At 44.9% G+C, this 22732-nt stretch overlaps 1 protein-coding gene across 8 annotated transcripts in view; it reads right to left on the reverse strand.

Annotated features, from left to right (window-relative positions):
* Positions 1-22732, reverse strand: part of CSGALNACT1 (chondroitin sulfate N-acetylgalactosaminyltransferase 1) — a 366108-nt gene that overhangs the window by 78613 nt on the left and 264763 nt on the right. For all 8 annotated transcript variants that reach the window (XM_037015017.2, XM_073218782.1, XM_073218783.1 and 5 more), the window contains one exon: positions 21492-22389. In XM_037015017.2, coding sequence (XP_036870912.1) covers positions 21492-22113 — 622 coding nt within the window. In that variant the 5' untranslated portion in view covers positions 22114-22389. The remainder of the gene's footprint in view (positions 1-21491; positions 22390-22732) is intronic.

The following is a 22732-nucleotide window of genomic DNA, read 5'->3' on the forward strand; positions in this document are numbered from 1 at the left end:
GCTTTAAAGAGACAATATCACTCCAACCAACACCCCAGGAAGGGCACATGTCCCCTCCCAGTGGAAGCTGTGGTATCTGGAAATACAAGGATGAGCTGCCTTTCCTGCTGCTCATGCTTTATCAGATTGGTTCCAGACCCAAAGCACCCTGGATGCCCCGCCTGCACAACAGGAAGGTCCTGGCACAGCCCGCAGTCGAGGAAGGGGCCACCCAGTGTCAAGACCACAGTCGAGACTGTGCCAGATGCAAATGGCAGAGCAGATGAGCCTGGGCCAGAGAAACCAGAGCCTAGCGACAATGAACACGATGAATGGAAAGTCAGTATCAGGTAAAATTCCAGACGGGAAGAACGGCCAGGCATTGACAGTCTCAGCTGTTCATGAGCTCCAAGAGGCGAGAAGTTACGCCCGTCACAAACTGCCTGCAGCTTCTGCCAGGGGCTCAGTGACATGCCTGCTGCTCACAGTGGTGCTCAGCACAGAAGTGTCTTTTCACACGCCAGCTGAGAGACCCTTCCTGTGCCATCCATCTCCTAACTGGATTCCAACTGGGAAAACACTGCAGAGACCGTGAAAACACTGCAGAGACCATGAAAACACTGCAGAGACCGAGCTCCCTGAGAATGGAACACAGCAGCACAAAGAAATGAGACAGAATGAAAACTCCCATTCCAAGATATGCTCAAATAAATGTGAATGAATCCTGGTACTCATCCTAGATCCCAAATCCACATGTTATATACTTGCTAAGAGACAACAGATACTGGGACACACAAAAACTATGATTAATACACTGCAAACATTTTAAATATGACCACTGATAACCACAACATTAACATGGGGTTAGGTCAGAACTGCAGCATTGCAAAGAGAATTTTCTTAAAACTTCTTCACTGGAGAACTTTAAATTTTTCTAATATTAAGTGATATTCTGGAGATAAGTCAAGAAAAAGAAATGACCCTACCACTATCTCAGTAACGTCTTAGAGAAAATCAACTCTTGAAGAGTATGAAGAGACAGGGAAGGAGTCTAAAATAATTCTGGGCTATAAAAATGCTTTCTCCAGGCCTACCAAGAAATGATAAACACAGTATTACAAACACAGTAATAATAATAATTAACATTTACTGTGCCAGGCATGGCACTATGTATATTAACCCATTTATTCCTTGCAATGGCCCCATGAGGTATTAATAATGTTCATTTCACAGATAGAGAAACAGAAGCAGATTTAACTCAACACAGTTAGTTAAGTGGCTCAGCTGAGATTTAAATACAGGCAGCCAGACTGCAAAGCCAGACTTATAAGATGGCATAGGGATAGGATTATCTAATAAATGCTCCCCACTGTGAGGTAACAGAGGCTCTACTGGTCTCTGTCCCTGGTTCCTGACACACAACTCCAGAAACCCTCGTAATGTCTTGGGTGATAAGAGTCTTCTGTTTGGTGAATCAGTGACTCTCGGTGGCTCCTGTGTGGTGCTGCTCACTAGAAAGAATGAGCCATGATTAGCAGCTTGGAATTTTCAGCCCTGCCTCCCCACCCCACCGCTCTCTGGAAAAGAGAGAACGGCAAAAAATGGAGTTAATGATCAATCATGCCTATGTGATGAAACATCTGTAAAAATTCCAGAAGTACAGGGTTCGGGGAGCTTCCCAGTTGGTGAAGAGGTGGAGGTGCAGGGAGCATGGCACGCCCCGCTTCCCACACACCTGCCCTACGCATCTCCTCCATCTGATGGTTGTCTGTATCCTTTACCATATCCTTCTACAATAAACTGGTAATCTAGTAAGCAACCTGTTTGAGTTCTGTGAGCTGCTCTAGCAAATTAACCAAGCCCAAGGAGGGGTCATGGAAACCTCCCACCTACAGCAGGCTGGACAGAAGCACGGGTGGCAACGTGGACCTGCAATTGGCATCTGAAGTCAGGGGCAGGTGGGGAGGAGTCTCATGGGACTGAGCCCTTAGTCTGTGGGATCTGACTGTCTCTAGGAAGATGGTGTCAGAACTGAGTTAAATTGTAGGACACCCATGGATGCTGGAGAATTGCTTGGTAGATGTGTGGAACACCGGAATCAGGCATAGAGCCCTTTTACCAGCCACAAATCATAGTAAAAGTAGAGGGTTTTCACTTTACATTGAGCCAGGATTGTTGAAAATTAAAGCTGTGTAGTTATGATTGTGTGTAAGTATGTCCAAAACAAAGAATGGCCCCTATATGAAGGGCAGAAGACATATTTCCTGCAGGTACAGTATAGCGATGAGAGATGGGGAGGCCAGGTCCCACCTACGGTGGTCAGTAATGGAGAGTGGTGTGACTTGCATGGGACTGGGGGAGCCTTGGAAAAGCAGGAAGATGGACCAAGGGAGAGACCCAGGGCGATTACTAAAATAGAAACGCCACACACACAACTGAATTAGCTTTTTACTGTAAAGACTCAAATCAGAATACACAGACATGTGAAGGAATAAAAGTGTCACATGAAATCAACACTGCCAAACATTTACTGAATAGTACAGTAATTATTTTTATGTGTTTAGACCTTAAATTCCTAGTCTTTCTCTCAGAGGACAAATCGAATAAGCAAAAATTTACTGATCCCTCTGTAGAGCCATCCTTTCCCCAGGTCTCAAAGGCAGCATTCTCCTTCCTCCTGGGCAAGGTCAGTCCCTCTCCCTGTGCTCTTGTTCCTACACCCTCTGTGAGTTCCTTTATTCACTCAACAAATATTTATCAGTATCTATGTACCAGGCACTCTGCTTAAGTGTTAGGGCTAAAGAATGGAATGAGAGGTGGTCCATCATCTCAGCCTAGTGGGGGAACCCAGAAGACAACAATCACAGGCCCCAAGCACCATGCCATCAAGTGTCCTGCCTGGCATTTTCACTGGCTCTCAGCCAAACAGCACTGAGGAGCTCCAAATTTAAACTGAAACAGAACAAACTCTCCTTCTGCCTTTTTGCTAGGAACCGTCTCCTTGGGAAGCCAAGATGAGCCCCTATTGCACATCTTCTGGGGCTACAAGTTCTAAGCAAAGCCTCTGTCCACAACTTGAATGGCACAACAGGAGTGAAATTCTGCTCCCAGCTCAGAAAATGGCCAATTGCTTCTGTGGACTAATTACTACCAGGACCAGCTGCTTTCACAGACCATCTGTTCTCCCAGTGTCCCCAAAATATCTCTCACTTCTGGGATTCAAGCACAAGAGCCAACACATTCAGAAGCCAGTCCTGATCAGTAGCCTTTCTCTTCCATCTGACTTTCCAGCTCCTCTTCAAACAGCACATGGAACACTACTAATTTAGGTATTCTAAATATATGGCACATAAGACAGCCCAGGCTATAGATGGAAGCCACATATGAGAGGCTGCTGCAGCTCACACTAGTTTTCACAAACCAACTGCAGAACATATTTTTGGAAAAAAAGGGAAAGGGGAGAGACAGTCTAAAAAAAAAACAAAGGCACCTAACAGCAGGGTCTTTTTTGAAGAGAAGAAAGAAGAGGTGTTTTGTCCCTCTTCCTCTCACCATTTAAAACTCCTATTCCTCTAGGAGTACGAAGAAGGATTTTTAAAAAGTCAGAAAGCAGCGAAAGATGCCACAAGGGAAGAATCTGGATGGAGAGCCCCGGAGCTGCTGGCTGTGTCAGTGGCAAAGAGGTTCTGGCAAACGGCTGCCTAGGAGCCTTGAGGCCCTAAAGCTCCAGCTTGCAGAGCTGCCTGGTGAGGGTGAGCCGGCGTCCACACAGAGCTTTTTGCTGAGCTGCTCCCTCCAGCATGGACATCTGCCTCCATCACACTGAAGGCAGAGACGGGAGCCAGGGCACATAGCTGTATTCAGACTTCTTCCGAGGGGCCGGTAACCACCTGCCTGAAAGCTACTCTCACCATTGCGGGCTGGCTGCCTCCTCCAGTCTCCGTATTTAGGGAACACTGGTCAAGACTGACAAAGCAACCTACCACTTTTGTTTCTCTCTTCCTGAATGTCCAGACATCCGAGGAAGCAGGAAGTGCCCTGTACCACCACCTTGAATTCTGTGTGTGTTTGAACCACCAACTTTGTCACCTTTTAAAGTCAAACATCATTTTGTTTTTTAATCATGTCAACATGATTCCAGTATTGTTATATCTTTTATGCAGAGTATAAGAGCAACAGTTTTTCAAAGAAGAATATTTGGAAAACGCAGCATTGCCTAGAATTCTGCCACTTAGGAATATAATCATAAATGCTTCGATAAAATATTTTCATCCCCTCAGTCTTTTTTTCTTTACACAGATAGATGCAAACTTTATAATTATTTTCACAAGTAAAATTATAGTTTTTCTTATGGCATAGGCTTTGCCCAATTTTACTTAATAGTTGCTGGATAAATTATTTTTAGCTGCTGCAAAATATCTCACTATATAGATACTGCATGATTTTACCAGTGTCCCCTTGGCAGACATCAGGGTTGTTCCTATTTTTTCACTATCATAAATACTCCCTGATGAATATTCTTGATATGAATTTCATGGGCATTTCTAAGTTTTCAGAAATGCAATTACAGTTGACCCTTGAACAACACAGGTTTGAACTGGATGGGACTACTTGTACATGGATTTTTTTCAATAAATGTATTAGAAACTTTTTGGAGATTTGCAACAGTTTGAAAAACTCTCAAAGACAAAGTGCATAGCCTAGAAATATTGAAAAACTGAAAAGAAAGTTAGGTATGTCATAATGCATAAAATATGTATAGATACTAGTCTATTTTGTCATTTACTACCATAAAAGCTACAGGAAGCCATTAGTAGCTAAGTTTTGGGGAGTCAGAGATTATAGATGGATCTTTGACAGTGTGGGGGTCAGTGCCCTGTGCCCCCAGGTTGTTCAAGGGCCAACTGCACTGGAAAAGTCATGAACATCATAAAGGTTCTTGATAAAAATTAGAGAACACTTGTACCAGTTTATATACTCTCATCACTGAATAACGAGAGTAATAATTTCACCTCACCCTCACCAATGCCCTGTACTCACTGTTTTTCTATTATGGCAATTTAGTATTCTACGTTTGCTTTAAGTTTTATCTCTTTCTCACTTTTTCATGTATATATAAGACACCTGTGACTCTTCTTTTGGGGTCTGTTCTTATCTTTTTCCCTTTTCTCTTTCATGATGTTTGTCTGGATTTCAGTTTAAGCAAGACCTACACCATGCTCATGTGTATCTTTAACCCACTAAGTAAGGTCCTTTTAGATCTCACTCAGCACTTCCTGAGCGTCTCTCTGTTGTCCAGTAATCCGCACAGGATATGACTGACCGAATAAATCTGGTACATAACTGAAGAGTACTAAGACACACTTTTATAACCCACACTTTATACGAGGCCATATAGTCTACTATTTTTCATTTGTGGGTAGAGGTTACAGAGATTAATGACTCCATTAAACATGGAGGGAAAGCCGAAGTACACTCTGTCCTATTAATAAACTCTGTTTCCTTACTGATCATAAACATTCATAATTTGAGAAGGCTCATCCATGAACTTGAAAGTGAATAGCATGTTTAAAACAGAGCCTTCTAGGAGCACTGGCAACTGGTGAGACTCCTTTAGAAGACGTCTAGAAAATTACAGGATTTAAGTAACGAATATTAACTCCCCGGGAATCAGGAAGGCCCTTCTCAGGGACCCACACAGCCCTCATTCTGAGATGAACCAGTCTACCCTTGGGCTGTGCCCGGCATGCAGAAGGCATTCAGAAGGGTTGTTGAACAATAATCATCCCATATAAGTACGTGCACTTGCTAGTGTCTCCAGGCTCCAGCCCCCACTACTCCTGTTTCCTGGAGTCCGGCTGACCCCAAACCTCTCCCGGTGGCCAGTGTCTCGGGCTCCATGCCACCTTCCCGGCTCAGGCTGGCCCGCCAACTGGTGCCAACCTTCACCTGTGCTGGGCCCAGTGCCCCAGTGGGCCTGGCTCTGCCCTCATGGCTTCCCCTCACCAGCTGCAGGCCTGGCTGTGCTCTCTGGTAGCCACTCCAGCCCGTCAGCTTCTCCTGGGCCTCCAGGCCAACAGCACCCCACCCAGCAAAGGCACACTGGCTCCCGGCTGGGCTCCCTGGATGTTCGGCCTCCATCGCATGATAACACGTTTGGAAGATCGTTTCCAAATTGGAAATTCATTTTTAAGGCAATCAATGGCCATGGTCGAGACATATAAACAGAGATTTTCATATTTGTCTTGAATTAAGCTTAAAATGAAAATGTGACCTAGGTTTTACTTTGTTGAGCCTCCCCAGCCTCGGGTCTGACCAGGTTTGTGTCTTACATCAGAAGGATATGCTTTAGCACTTACCTAAGTGGGAAAGAGGTTTGACACCAGCAAATACCACAGCCACCCTAAACTCTTTTTTGACAGGGCCATGATATACATACATATGTTCATAGTAGCTTTTTCATTAAACACTCTTGAGAAACGACAATGGAAAGCCCAGGATGCCTGGTTGGACCTAATAAGGCCATATGTGAACACACACAGCATCCTGCCCTGCGTCGGTCCCACTGCTGGACCCTCCGTGCAGGAAATGTCATCATGTCACCTATTTTTAAAGCCTTTTCATCAGTCTCCCAGGTTCCTCCTTTCTTTTGAGGACAGAGATTGTGTGGCAGTTATTTTTATCTATTTACAAGTGGTTTTATTGAGATATAATTCACATACCAAACAATTCACCCTTTAAAGGGTCTAAGTTGGCTTCCTCACTGTACTCAGGGGCGTGCAGCCATGTTCGCAATCTAAGTTTAGAGTGTTTCCTCTCCATACCAAAGAAACCTGCACCTGTTAGCAGTCCCTGCTCCCCCCTGAAACCTAGAGTCCTAGGCAAACAATAGTCTCCTCTCTGCATCTATAGATCTGCCTGCTGGACATTTCATGTAGTTTTTATGTCTGCGTTCTTTCACCCAGCAGATTGTTTTCAAGGGACATCCACGTTCTAGCGTGTATCCATACTTCATTGCTTCCTATGACAAAATAATGTCTGTTGTATGGATATGTCACATTTTGTTTATCGTTCCATCCTTTGATGGACATTTGGATGGTTTCCACCATTGGCCATTATGAACTGCTGCTAGGAACATTTGTGCACAAGTTTCTGTGTGAATGTATGCTTCCACTTCTCATGGGTTCATTCCTGGGAGTAGAATTGCTGGGTCATATGGTAATGGTATGTTTACCATTTTGAGGAAAGGCCAAACTCTTTTCCAAACCTGCCTCTACCCTCAAATATACCCTCTACCCCTCATGAAGCAAACATAACCATGATTTTAATGGTCAATATGCCCCATGGGATGAACTATAAACCCTTAGCATGTAAACCCCTTGTAATCCTGGCCCTGCCTACCTCCTCAGGGTCGTCCCTTGCCATGCTTCTCCTCCCACCCAGACCCATCGTGCTCCTGCTTACCCCCCAGCAATACCTGACTGCCTGTGGCCCCTGGAATGCCCCAAGCTTCCACACGCCTCCATGTTCTGCCCGAAGCCCTCCCCTCCCCATAGCTCATGCACACCTTAGGCCTGAACAATTCTTACTCATTTTTCAAAACCCGGCAGAAGGGTAGCCTTCCTTCTGCAGGCCACCTTACCGCTAATTCTCTCCCCCATGCCACTTGTTTGAGTGTAGCTCTGAGCAGTCAACACCTATGTACGTGGGCGACCCCCCTCCCCCACTGGCTCTGGGGCTTGTGAAGGGGACAGGGACCACGTGTGTAACTCTGTCCACGCCCAGCACCAACGAAGCCTGGGGCTTAGGGTATGTCTGATGGGAGAACAGAGTCATGCCTGTCCAAGCCTCTCAAAATCTCAAAGCACAGATCTCCGTCTCCCACCGCCACTCACCCCTGCACTTAACAAGCTGGGAAGTTCTGAGTCACACCTTACCTGATGACCTCCTCCTGCAATTTAGGTTCCTCCTGGCTCTGTTCTCTACCACCAGCGTATCCCTACAAAATCTCACAGATGAAGTCACTTCTCAGAGTTGCATTTTCCACCACCACTGATAAACTCCATGGAACCACCAAGGTCGGAAAGGCCTGTTCCTTCATCTACGTCCACAGTAACACAAGAGGCCAGGGACAGGAGGGCCGCTGGCCTTAGCCAAGCACTCCCTCACAGAGCCCCTCTTCCCGCTGTCCCCTCCCCCAGCTCTGCAACTCCAGGTCCGAGAATGAGAAGAAAGTCATCTGGGCATTAGGCTGGGCAGACCTCTCTCTCTGAGGAGGAGCAAGCCTGTTTCTCTCTGAGGATGATGACTTCTGCGCAGGAACCCCAGTGGAGGCAGAGAGGAAAACCCCAGGGGAGAGAGAGGAAAGACGCTTCCCTGTCTTGCTTACAGTCAAAATAATCTCATCACTGCCTCCCATAGGCTCTCTTTCCCTGGTAAATCAGATAGATTCTAACATGTGCAGAAAGGCTCTGGCAGCTGCTGAGACAGACAGTTACACTGCAAAGGAAATACAGGGGTAGGCCTCTAGTTACAAATGGGCTGTGTTCTAAAGGTTATCTGTTAGTCACCGCAAAGGGCCAGAAGCAGTACCATCTGTTGTGGTGAAGTCCTCAGACCCGCCCACCTCGTTCCTGCAGGACAGCACTGATAGGCTGTACCAGTCGGCCCAGCAGCTAACTGAAGTCATTCCCAGGCATAACTTCAGAAGTCAGAACAGCGTTATGAGTGTGGGAAGATCCCCCACACACACCCCATCCCCCACAGGACAGGCAGGGGGTTGGGGAGGGGGAACTGGGGATGCGGGAGCTCTAAGTCACTGGCGGTGGCTTACAGGATACAGGCTCCGGGCCGTGGGATGGGCGGAGGAAGGGAGGGAGGAGCGGTGACTGCCGGGGACAAGCCGAGAGGAGGAACAGGACAGGATTCAGAGGGAGAGTGCAGGCTTCTGGGGTTTCAAAGTCTTGGCTTCATTTCCTAACCAACGGCTTGAAGAGGGGCAGGATTAAGGATTAAGAGATGGGGCAGCGGAGTGGACACCTCAGCTGCTGCCACGTCTCAGGCCCACAGTGGGAGGCGGAACACTCACGACAACGCCTTCTCCCTCCCCTCTGTTGCCCTTTCACCTCCCTGTCCAGCTAACAGCCTCATGTCCACCCTGGTATGAGGGCAATAGGGATTCCAGGAGCACTGAGGTGAGAGGAAGGACAGAGAAGGATGCCCCCAGATTCTGGCAACGAGGAGATGGGTGGCTCAGTACCCCCAGGCCGGGGAAGCATGCTTGTAAATTATAAACTGTCACAATAAGGATGATTTTACTTCATGATAATACAGCACTTGAGAGAAGAAATACAAGTACCTACCCTTAACCACTAAAACTCAAAGACAGGGACATGATAGAAGATAGAGTTTTAAGCAACAGTGCCATTTCTTTGATTCATGGCCATAGAAAAGTGATCATGGAATGTGAGGTTTCTGCTCCAAGAAAACCTTCTAATAATGGATTTCCAGATTTGGAATGTTACCACGACATTCCCACTCATGAATAAAATCAACACAATTCAGGTTATCTTTAAGCCATCGTATGGCACATGATGGCTGGAACTAGATTGTGAGAAGAGATTATGGATTTGCAGAGAAACGGAAGTAGACAAAGTGGTCAACAGGTTCTAAAATATTACTTTAGAAAGTGGTTTCACACTTCTGCTTCCCCCTCAGGAAGCTTATAGGGAGCTTGAGGAAGCATCACTCACAATGAAAAAGAGCTGATTTACTTCAAATGCAAGACTTTCGAGCTCAGTGGATGGTGGGCTGAGATCACGGAACAGATCACAGAGCAGCCTGCAGGCAGAGAAGAGCCACGAGCACCTGCCTGCTGGGGCAGAGGCAACGGGAAGCGGGAAAGCAGAACCTCCAAGAACGATGAAGGACAAGCATAGGCTGGCAGGAAGGGTGGCCCAGGTTCAGAAATGTGGAGAAATCTGCACTCTCTTGCTGGCTCCTTCTCCAGGAACCTCACTGGGTGCTTACAAAAGATTCAGAGAGCTCCTCAGGAGAGTGTCCCTGTGATGCAGGCCCAGGGAGGGAACAGCAGCCACATGGGAGGGGTAAGGAATGCCCCCCTACACCTTCCCTGCTGCCTCCTGTCCATGGAACAGATGTGTTGGTGGGCAGCCCCCAGGGAGCTGGTGATGGCTCAGTGCAGCGGGAGGAGGAATATCAGAGCCTTATTCCTGGGGGTGGGACAGAAGCCCCACTGACATGGTGCCTGTGTAGAGCAGAGATTTCATCAGAACACCGGAGGTCACCCCATTCCCCACTGCCCCACACAGCTGAGCTGACAAGCTGACAGTACAACTGCTGGGATGGGATAGGAGAGATGCACCAGGACCTCCCCCAGGTGCAGAGCAAGGAAGGACAGACCTCAGGGCTTAGCACACAGCCCTCCAGCAACCTCCACCCTGTACCCAGGCATCTCTAAGGAGTGAAGCCTGTGGGGTCCTGAGGGTGACCACACTGACAATAGACCTCAGACCCAGCCCAACTCCTGAGCAAGCCAGCTCCCCCCACAGACACACATGAGGGCCTGAGAGGGGGAAGTGGGCCCTTTCCAGGTGTAAGCACCATTTATCTCCCTCTCTACTGCCTACACAGTATGCAGCTTTCAACAAAAGTTATGAGGCATGGGAAAAGGCAAGAAAAAATCCAAGATACAAAGCAGTCAGCAGAACCAGACTCAGACATGACACAGGTGCTGGAAATACCTGAGAAGGCATTTAACATAACTATGATGAACACATTACAGGCTCCAGTGGGAAAAGCAGACAGTGTGTGATCAGATGGGTAGCACCAGCAGAGAATGGAAATGATGAGAATCAAATGGAAAAGCTAGAATTAAAAATACAGCAACAGAGACAAAGAACACCTTGGATGGGCTCAGCCATAGCTTTCTGCTTGCTCAGGAAAGAACTTGAGGTAGGTCAGTAAAAGTTGCCCAAACTGAAACACAAAGAGAGCAAAAGTCAAAACAAACAGAACATCCAAGAGCTGTGAGACTATGGTGAGCATCATGACATGCACATAATTGGGATTCCAGAAGACAGAAGGAATGGGGCAAAGAAATATTTAAAGAAATATTGGCTTGTAATTTCCCAAAATGAATGACGGACACCAAATCACAGACCTAAGAAGCTCAGAGAACACCAAGTTGGAGAAATACAAAAACAAAACAAAGCCTAAGCAGGACTTCTTTCATATTATGGCACTAGTGTCGTCTTCCCGGTGGTTATGGAAAGTATTGACATTAGGGGAAGCTGGGTGAGGAGTAGACAGGAACTCTGCATGCTACTTTTCAAACTCTTCTGTGACTCTAAAATTACTTCAAAATAAAGAGTTTTTAAAAAATGATTTTAGCATTAGGTGCTACTTTGAGAATATGTCAGTAATACCTAGAGGGCAGAAAACGAAAATACCTTCTAAAGAAGCTACTTTCTGCACCCACTTAGCCTCAACCTCTGGCTAAATGTGGAGTTTAAATCAGATGTATGTTTGATCCCAGGAACTCAACTACTATTTATGGTATTAGTTCTATAGAAGATACCCTCTCGTCCAAACAACTAATTTACAATGGAACTTTCAGAGCAGAGCAGATTTGTAAGGTATTGTGTATACCTTGGATTTTATATAAGCTTTCCTTCCAAAGGTTTCAAGCAGTTTCTTTTATATGTATGGATTGTGTAGTGCACACAGTGGGTATGGATTGTGTAGTGCACCATGGATATGGTAGCTGCAAGTTGAATGAGGCATGGGGAGAAAAAAGGATCTCTAAGAATGAAAGAATATTGAGAGAACTGTGTGACCAATCCAAACGGAACAATATTCACATTATAGGGGTACCAGAAGAAGAAGAGAGAGAAAAAAGGATAGAAAGTGTCATTGAGGAGGTAATTGCAGAAAACGTCCCCAGTCTGGGGAAGGAGATAGTTTCTCAAGCTGTGGAGGTGCGCAGATCTCCCAACATAAGGAAGACAACATCAAGACATACAATAATTAAAATGGCAAAGATCACAGACAAAGACAGACTTTTAAAAGCAGCTAGAGAGAAAAAAGATCACCTACAAAGGGAAAACCCATCAGGCTATCATCAGATTTCCCAACAGAAATCTTACAGGCCAGAAGGGAGTGGCATGATATATTTAACACAATGAAGCAGAAGGGCATTGAACTAAGAATACTCTACCTGGCAAGGTTATCATTTAAATTTGAAGGAGGGATTAAACAATTATCAGATAAGCAAAAGCTGAGAGAAGTTACCTCCCACAAACCACCTCTACAGTGCATTTTGGAGGGACTCCTATAGATGGAAGTACTTCTAAGGCTAAATAGATGTCACCAGGGGAAATAAAACCACAGGAAAGTAGAACAATTAATTACTAAGCAAATGCAAAATCAAATCAACTACTGAAAAAGTCAATCAAGGGACAGACAAAGAGTACAGAATATAAAGGATGGAGGAGGAAGAAAAAGGAGGAAAAAAAAAGAACCTTTAGGTTGTGTTTGTAATAGCATATTAAGTGAGTTAAATTAGATTGTTAGATAGTAAGGGAATTACCCTTGAACCTTTGGTAACCACAAATCTAAAGCCTGCAATGGCAATAAGTACATACCTATCAATAATCACCCTAAATGTAAATGGTATTAGCGCACCAATCAAAAGACATAGAGTCACTGAAAGGATAAAAAACAAGACCCATCTATATGCTGCCTACAAGAGACTCACTTCAAACCCAAAGACATACACAGATTGAAAGTAAAGGGATGTAAAAAGATATTTCACGCAACTAATAGGGAGAAAAATGCAGGAGTTGCAGTACTTGTATGAGACAAAATAGACATCAAAAAAAAAGAAAGTAACAAGAGACAAAGAAGGACATTACATAATGATAAAGGGGCCAGTCCAACAAGAGGATATAACTATTATAAATATTATAAATAACAGAATTAAAGGGGGAAACAGAATGCAATGCATTCATTTTAGGAGACTTCAACACACCACTCACTCCAAAGGATAGATCCACCAGACAAAAAAATAAGTAAGGAGACAGAGGCACTGAAGAATGTATTAGAACAGATGGACCTAACGGACATCTATAGAACACTCCATCCAAAAGCAACATGATACACATACTTCTCAAATGCACATGGAACATTTTCAAGAATAGATCATATACTAGGTCACGAACAGAATCAGTAAATTCAAAAAGATTGAAATTGTACCAACCAGCTTCTCAGATCACGAGGGTATGAAACTAGAAATAAATTACACAAAGAAAACAAAAAAGCCAACAAACACATGGAGGCTTAATAACATAGTCCTAAACAACCAATGGATCAATGACCAAATAAAACCAGAGATCAAGCAATATACGGAGACAAATGATAACAATAATTCAACACTGCAAAATCTGTGGGATGCAACAAAGGCTGTCCTAAGAGGGAAGTATATTGCAATATAGGCCTATCTCAGGAAAGAAGAACAATCCCAAATGAACAATCTAAACTCACAACTAATGAAACAAGAAAAAAAAATGAAGCCCAAAGTCAGTAGAAGGAGGGACATAATAAAGATTAGAGGAGAAATAAATAAAATCAAGAAGAATAAAACAATAGAAAGAATCAATGAAAGTAGGAGCTGGTTCTTCGAGAAAATAAACAAAATAGATAAACCCCTAGCGAGACTTATCAAGAAAAAAAGAGTCTACACACATAAACCGAATCAGAAATGAGAACGGAAAAATCACTACGGACAACACAGAAATACAAAGAATTATGAGCAAATACTATGAAAAATTATATGTTAACAAACTGGATAACCTAGAAGAAATGGACAACTTTCTAGAAAAAAACAACCTTCCAAGACTGACCCAAGAAGAAACAGAAAATCTGAATAGACTAATTACCAGCAATGAAATTGAATTAGTAATAAAAAAAATGACCTAAGAACAAGATGGTTTTACTGCTGAATTTTACCAAACATTTAGTGAAGACCTAATACCCATCCTCCTTAAAGTTTGTCAAAAAAGTAGAAGAGGAGGGAATACTTCCAAACTCATTCTAAGAGACCAGCATCAATCTAATACCAAAACCAGGCAAAGACACCACAAAAAAAGAAAATTACAGATCAATATCCCTGATGAACATAGATGCAAAAATACTCAACAAAATATTAGCAAACTGAATTAAAAAATAAATCAATAAGATCATCCATCATGATCAAGTAGAATTTATTCCAGGGATGCACGGATGGTACAACATTTGAAAATGCATCAAATATCATCCACCACATCAACAAAAAGGAGGACACAAACCATATGATCATCTCCATAGATTCTGAAAAAGCATTCGACAACCTTCAACATCCATTCATGATAAAAACTCTCAACAAAATGGGTAAGGGGGCAAGTACCTCAACATAATAAAGGCCATATATGATAAACCCACAGCCAACATCATATTTAACAGCGAGAAGCCAAAAGCTTTTCCCTTAAGATCGGGAACAAGACAAGGATGCCCACTCTCCCCACTATTTTTCAACATAGTTCTGAAGGTCCTAGTCACAGCAATCAGACAACACAAAGAAATACAAGGCATCCAGATTGGCAAGGAAGAATTTAAACTGTCTCTCTTTGCAGATGACATGATACTGTAGATAAAAAACACTAAAGGCTCCACTCAAAACTACCAGATCTAATATCTGAATTTAGCAAAGTTGCAGCATACAATGTTAATACACAGAAATCTGTTGCATTCCTAGACACTAACAGTGAATTAGCAGAAAGAGAAATCAGGAAAACAATTTCATTCACAGTTGCATCAAAAAGAATAAAATACCTAGGAATAAACCTAACCAAGGAAGTGAAAGATCTATAGTCTGAAAACTACAAGACACTCATGAGAGAAACTAAAGAAGATTAGGAAGAATTAATATTGTCAAAATGGCCATCCTGCCTAAAGCAATCTACAGATTCAATGCAATCCCTATCAAAACACCAACAGCATTCTTCAATGAACTAGAGCAAATAATTCTAAAATTCATGTGGAACCATAAAAGACCCTGAATAGCCAGAGCAATCCTAAGAAGAAAGAATAAAGCTGGGGTGATTATGCTCCCTGACTTCACATTTTACTACAAAGCCACAGTAATCAAAACAATTTGGTACTGGCACCGAAGAGACCCATAGATCGATGGAACAGAATAGAGAGCCCAGATATAAACCCAAGCATATATGGTCAACTAATATACAATAAAGGAGTCATGGACATACAATGGGGAAATGACAGCCTCTTCAACAGCTGGTGTTGGCAAAACTGGACAGCTACAAGTAAGAGAATGAAACTGGATCATTGTCTAACCCCATACACAAAAGTAAACTTGAAATTGATCAAAGACCTGAATGTAAGTCATGAAACCATAAAACTCTTAGAGGAAAACATAGGCAAAACTCTCCTGAACATAAACATGAGCAACTTTTTCTTGAATGTACCTCCTTGGGCAAGGGAAACAAAAGCAAAAATGAACATATGGGACTACATCAAGATAAAAGGCTTCTATACAGCAAAGGACACCAACAGTAGAACAAAAAGGCATCCTACAGTATGGGAGAATATATTCGTAAATGACATATCTAACATGGGGTTAACATCCAAAATACATAAAGAACTCACATGCCTCAACACCCAAAAAGCAAATAATCCTATTAAAAAATGGGCAAAGGATATGAACAGACAATTCTCCAAAGAAGAAATTCAGATGGTCAACAGGCACATGAAAAGATGCTCCACATCACTAATTATCAGGAAAATGCAAAGTAAAACCACAATGAGATATCACCTCATACCAGTTAGGATGACCAACATCAAAAAGACTAGGAAAAACAAATGCTAGCAAGGATGCGGAGAAAGGGGAACCCTCCTACACTGCTGGTGGGAATGTAAATTAGCTCAACCATTGTGGAAAGCAATATGGAGGTTCCTCAAAAAACTAAAAATATAAATACCATTTGATGCAGGAATTCCACTCCTAGGAATTTATCCAAAGAATACAAGTTCTCAGATTCAAAAAGACATATGCACCCCTATGTTTATTGTAGCACTATTTACAATAGCCAAGATATGGAAGCAACCTAAGCATCCATCAGTAGATGAATGGATAAAGAAGATGTGGTACATATACACAATGGAGTATTATTCAGGCATAAGAAGAAAAAAATTCCTACCATTTGCAGCAACATGGATGGAGCTAGAGGGTATTATGCTCAGTGAAATAAGCCAGGCAGAGAAAGACAAGCACCAAATGATTTCCCTCATTTGTGGAGCATAACAGTGAAGGAACAAAACAGCAGCAGACTCACAGACTCCAAGAAGAGACTAGATGTTACCAAAGAGGAGGGGTGGGGTGGAAGGCATTGGGTGTGGAGAGAGGTAGAAGGGGATTGTGGGGTATCATGACTGGTGCACATGGTGTGTGTGGGGTTATGGGGAAGACAGTGTAGCACAGAGAAGCCAAGTAGTGACTCTGTGGCATCTTACCACACTGATGGACAGTGACTGCAATGGGGTATGGGGGTGACTCGATAATATGGGTGGATATAGTAACCACAATGTTTTTCATGGGAAACCTTCATAAGAGTGTATATCAATGATACCTTAATTTGAGAAAAAACAAAAGTACAAACCCTTTCTATGAGCATCATTCCCATGACTGGGCAGGCTAGAGTGTGAACAGCATCCCCTATGCAACCATCGTGGTTGAAGGGGCCCCTTACCCAGGGCCCCCCACCACTCCCTTCCCGCTTCTGTGGGGTGTCAGTCAGGCATTTCTCCATCAGGCCTTTGCCCACTGTTCTTGCCAATGCCACGTTCCTCCACGCCAGACACCCCAGGACGCTGCAACACTCTCTCATAGCACATTCTCAACAAGAAACATAGGAAGAACAAAACACCTCCATTAAAAAAAAAATCTCCTGAACAGGACTGCCTTGAGTACAATAAAAACACTAACAAAACATCACTTCTGTCATCTTGCAACAACATACTCTGTACACACAGATGTATGTCACACTCAGCTCCCACCTCTCCCAGCAGTAGGAGGTTGACAGAGCTGACGCTCAGCAAGGTGTCAGGATCAGCGTGGCACAGCTCAGTTTCTTGGCCCATCTTCCTCTTTCCTTGCCTTTCCCTCCAGACTCTCAACCTTGGAGGTAGGAATGCTAACCTAGTTTGCAGGGCCTGGTGCAAAATGAAAACGTAGGGTCCATTGTTTGAGTGGGAGCAAGAATGTCAAAATATGCTGTGACAGCAGAGCATGTATCCTAGCGTGAGCTCCTCTGCTTGTCCTAATGGAGGCCAGACTCTGCCCACTGGGGGACTCCAAGGCTGGGCTAGTTTCTTCTCACCATCACCGCACAAAGAATTCCTCCTACCTGAGCCCTAGGGACCTTGTGCCCTGGAGATACTGGCTGAGAACTGAGGCCAGCGCAGGACCTGAAGTCCTCTTGCTGTCTTGCCTGCCAGCAGGTCTCTCTGCTCCATTCCCATCCACACACCCTTCAAACACATGCCAGACCCACAGAATCCCTGCTTCCTCTTACTTCTACACCATGACCCCCGGAAGCCCCCCAAATACCCAGAAATGCACCTGAAATCCTTACCTCGTCTCCCCTAGTCACAAGGTGGCTGAGAAGGAAGCATACGGCTGAAAGGCCGACTGAGGAAAGGGCCCCCAGGGAAGTCCCCAGAGCCCCAAGCACTGGCCCATGGCACTGCATTTGACTCGTCTAAGGAAGCTCTAGCAAAGCACTCCAGGGCATCTCTCAGGGGTCCTGGCGAGACCCGAGGAACAGAAGTCAAAAACTCGGTCTCCTTGTGGCTGGTCTTAGCTTCCCAGAAAGCACAAGGTCCAGGGTGTGGAGCACAGGAGACCAGGCCTTGCTGGGAGGGCAGCTACCAAGGTGTTTTAGCTGCTTCTAGATCCTGTTTAGGATGCATCTCCAGGGGTCCTTGAACCCTCCAATGTCCTGTGGATCTGGTTTGGCTCCATCTCACCCCAAAACCAACTCTTTTAGTATCTAACACACTCTTGCCACCGCTAAATCGCGCAAAAGCTGGAGGAGGGCGAGCTGCACAGGCTGGTGGCAGAAGAGCAACCCCTGGCAACAGAGGACACGAATGCTTCCCAGAGCGCTGGGCAGCAGACGTGGTCATGGGTGGTAACGGAGGAAAAACTCAGAAAGCTGAACTGCTTTATGGAATGATGCCACATTTATGACTGCCGAACAGTCCAAGAGTTGTTTTTACAGTCATGAAATTCAAGCCAAAAATTGTGCCACTCAGATTTAAATAGGAATCTATATCCCACACTGAAGGAATAGCTAAGCCACACACATAAAGAGAGGTTTCCAGTTTACTCGAGGAGATAAACAGCCAGGCATCCTTAAACATGGGACCTGATCTTTGTTTTTCTACTTTAACTTCTCTCCCCAGATGGTTGTAAAAAATAATTCAAGCTATCATGTGAGAATCCAAAGCAGAAATCAGTGCCAATGAACATCTTGGGAAAAGAGGAAAAGGCCGAGGTTGCTCCCTCCATGTTTTAGAGATAGATGATAATTAAATCAATAGGTAATAAATTAGTCATCGACACCTTGTTCTCCACCCACGAGCTTCACAGAACTGTAGAAAGTGGCCATAGTCAGACCAGACTGCACAAATAATCCATTTGACTTCCTCCTTTTAGGGAGGATTTGCCCAAAGGGTAGGTGCCATGCTCTGGGTCACCCAGCAGAGTGGGTAGCAGAGCAGGAGTGGTGGCTTGGCAAAGCAAAAATAAAGGAATAGAAATATTTTGCAAAAGACTGGGACTGAGAAGGACTTGGAGGATGTCTAAGTCGAGTCTCTTACTGACAGATCAGGAAACGGAGTCTCAAGGAGGGTCAGGGTCTTGGTCAAAGCCACACAGCATCCCAGGCAAATGCCATCAAGCCACCTGCCCCGAGGTCTTACATAATTATTACCATCTGGAAGCATTCCACAGGCTTTTATTATTATTTCTTTAAACAAAAACAATCCCATCTACATTTAGGGTCCCACAAAACTGTCACTTCCATCTAGAACAGTGAGCGTGTGGAACCCCCACTTGCACTCTGAACTTTCTCCATGGGCTTCCACTAAACTGCTCCAGCTTTTGGACCACTGACACTGTAAACACAAAATCAATATAAAGGTTTGATTTCCTTTTAGAAACCTAAATAAATTATTTGAAAGATCTACTTCACCCCCATTTTGTAATGTATATAATTGAATCATTATGTTGTACACCTGAAACCAATATATCATCTATCAACTCTATCTGAATTTTAAATATATATATATATATACTTCACTCTGACAAGGTCCCCAGGTTCTAACTCATTATAGAAAACAGATTTCCAATCAGACCGTTTCCATTCCATTCTTTCTCCTTCACTAGGTATAGGTCTAAGAATCGCAAACCAGGACTGAAAAGGTCCTCAAACGTGATCCAGTCCACCCGCCTTCCTGATGCTAGAATCGGGGGTTACAGCCTGACCATGGGACCCTCCAGCGGGTGACAGGACTTCCACCTTGTTGAAACATCACTATGTAAAAGCTTCTCCATATGCTGAATTTACTCTACCTCCCTGCAGCTCCCTCTGACTAGAGGAAATGCTGAAAATGCCCCATTTCCTGAGAATATACAACATAGCCTGCACAATCTTTTGTGGTAAGAATGAAAAATGAAATAAGCTGTGCTTCTTATGACAGTCAAATATGTATAAGTATGTCTATTTATAGTGTCTATTTACTCATCGTATGAAAACAGCTGACCAGACCTTCACAAAGTTTGGCCTCAAAACACAGGCTGTGTAGCACCCATGAGAGCAGCATTGGGCAGCTATGGAACCGTGTCCCTAATGGGAAGTCAGCCTCACCGCAGAGCCAATAAACCCAGAGACAAGAGGCCTACGTCACCACCTATCGAGAACAACAGGCCCTAAAATGCTGTACAGAGAAAAGTAGGCAGAAATTTCAAATATGGAGGCAGATTAAAAATCACAAGGGCAAACATTCCAAACTGCAGGCTCTGATAGGTAATCAAGCTCTTTCAAATGGCTTTGCATGTGGGCAGCTCTTACAGCACATTCCGGGGCCAGCTAGGAGGATGATGTACGTGGAAAGGCTTCAGGTGCTCTAAAACACTGTAGAACGCGATGCCACTGCATTGTGGTACTTCCACTCGCCCTGAGTACTCACCCGATACTTACACCTGCCAGCTAATGAATGTGCTAGGTGTTTTTAGCAGCTCACATAAATGAGGTTTTTTTTAAATCCTGACACCAAACGCTTGCTCTTGTAAAAGATTTCTTTACTTAGCTCTAGGTATGTGACAAATGACACTACACTAAATTGCATGAATTTATGGTTCGCATACAAAGTAGAAAATATCATAAGGGAAAGTGTCCAAAGAGAACAGGCATAGGCAGCGGCCGGAGGGTTTCTGATCCCAGCAGGCCCATGAGGTGTCACGGCCAGTGCAGGGACAGGATGATGTGGACACACCCTCATGTCTGGGAAGTTGGAGTAGATTCTACCCAGAAATGGGAAGAACTGGCTGTCCGCCGAGGCACTTTCTCGCCCAAATTATCAGTTGATTTTTGAACTAGTAACAATGGGAAAATTGGTAAGAAGCAGTTACTCATGAGTCTTCCAAGAAACTAGACAAGGCCACTTTCTTCTAAACTTAGATACAAACACAAACTAATAGCAGGGTTTCCTGCATCCATGAAAAAAGGACAGGCTTTCATCTCATTAGTTTCCAGGAACCCAGACAATCTGTGTAACATAACCTAGAGCTTAAGACCACGGAATCAGACTTCCCAGGTTCAAATCCTTGCTCTGTCACTTCCTAACTGAGGAAACTTAGGTAATTTACTTAATTAACCTGAACTTCAATTTCTTCACCCCCTAATGGGGTCAGTCTGAGGAGAAAGTGAATTAAATTAGTAAGTGTAAAGTTCCTAGAACAGTACCTGGCACATGGTTACTATTATTCTGTTCATAGGCCTGAAAATCGGGCCCAATCTCTAGATGGGCTGGAGAAGGGACAAATTAAAGCCTATCATTCTCTATTAGGTTTCAAAGTTCTATATATTTGGTTCATTTTTAAAAAACGAAAGCCAGGAAGTTCTACCTTCTGCCAAGCCACAGTGAAGCTGCCCACTCAAGGGCTGTGCTTTCCTTGACCAGACAGCCGAGACAGGCGTTTCTGGAGAATAAAGATTCGCACCATCGACCTTTGGTGTTGCCCACATAAAACTTCCCCCCACCCCAGCCATCCCCGAAGCCCCCTGCTGGACTCCTGAGACTAGGACCTACTGGGTGCCTGGGCCCAGGGGCCTTTTCTTCTATTTTCCACCCCAATTCACAAATTTGCCAACCTTCAATGAAATCCGAGGCCGTGTACGACCGCTGATTCGGGCCGTTCTCCACAGGGCTGTTCAGGGTCTCCAAGGCTGATTCAATAGCTTCCACCAGCTCATCCCGCTTGTCCTTCCTCACGGGCTTCTCCTCGGGGTGGCGGGTCAGGCCCGTCTCCAGCTGGTACACTTTCTGCAGCGTGAAGCTATCGAAAGGCACCGCGGCGTACTCGGTGGCCAGCTTGGCGCCGGTGTGCACCTCTGCCTTGTCCACCTGGGAGTGCAGGAAGGCCAGCAGGTCAGCCTGGGTTTTCTCAGGGGCGCCCTGGTCCGGGCCCAGACCCGCGGCGTCACTGGCGCGGTCCTGGGCACCCCTGAGCTGCTCGCTCCTCTCCTGCAGCTCCTCCTTGAGCTGCACGATCTGCCTCTTGAGGCTGCTGACGTAGTTGCGCTGCTGCTCTTCCCACTCCTGCAGCTGGTACCCTTCCTTGCCCGTGGGGCCACTGGCCCTGGGCAGCGCGCGCTGCTCGTCGTCGCCTCTCGGAGTGCAGGCCAGCATGTAGAGGACGGAGATGGCGCAGCAGAGCAGCACCGGGAGGAGCACGACCCGGGAGACACACGCGAGCAGCCCCCGGCGCACCATCGCCACTCAGCAGTCGCAGTGCACCCGGGACTGGTGGCGTCCTCGCGGCCCGGCCTCCCCGAACTAGACCGCAGGCGGCGTGGTCTTCATGAATGGCCTTCATCCATTCCTTCTACAGGGCGTCTTGGCCCTTGGAGTCAACCACCTCGTGGAGCAGCTGTCCTGCTTCTAAAGTATGATGTCCCAGGCAGAGCGATGAGTCAGGGGAAACCTCCAGGTGCTCACCCTCATTCCCATCACAGGCCTCCAGATGTGCAGCGGACGACAAGCAGGGACCTGGGGAAGGACCAAACAGCAGGAACTTTTAATCAAGATAACAGCACCCTCATGTTCACTAGGACAATCAGTATTCAGAAGACCTCTCACGAGGTTTAGGGAAAATGTGCATGACCAGTGATTAAATGTTGTTAGTTGTTTGTAAATCAGATGCAAATATGCATCTCCAGAGTAACACATATGCAAAACAAAGGATGCCAGGAAAAGACTGGAAGAAAATATGGCAAAAAGTGCATTCTATCTAGATGGAAGGATTAATAACGGGGTTTTTCTGCTTCTCTATATTTGTCTGTATCTTGTAAATTTTCCACAGGCTCGTATTATTTGGTGGTCTAAAGGGAAA

Source organism: Manis javanica, chromosome 12 (assembly GCF_040802235.1).
Source record: "Manis javanica isolate MJ-LG chromosome 12, MJ_LKY, whole genome shotgun sequence".
In the NCBI taxonomy this organism is placed as follows: Eukaryota; Metazoa; Chordata; class Mammalia; order Pholidota; family Manidae; genus Manis; species Manis javanica.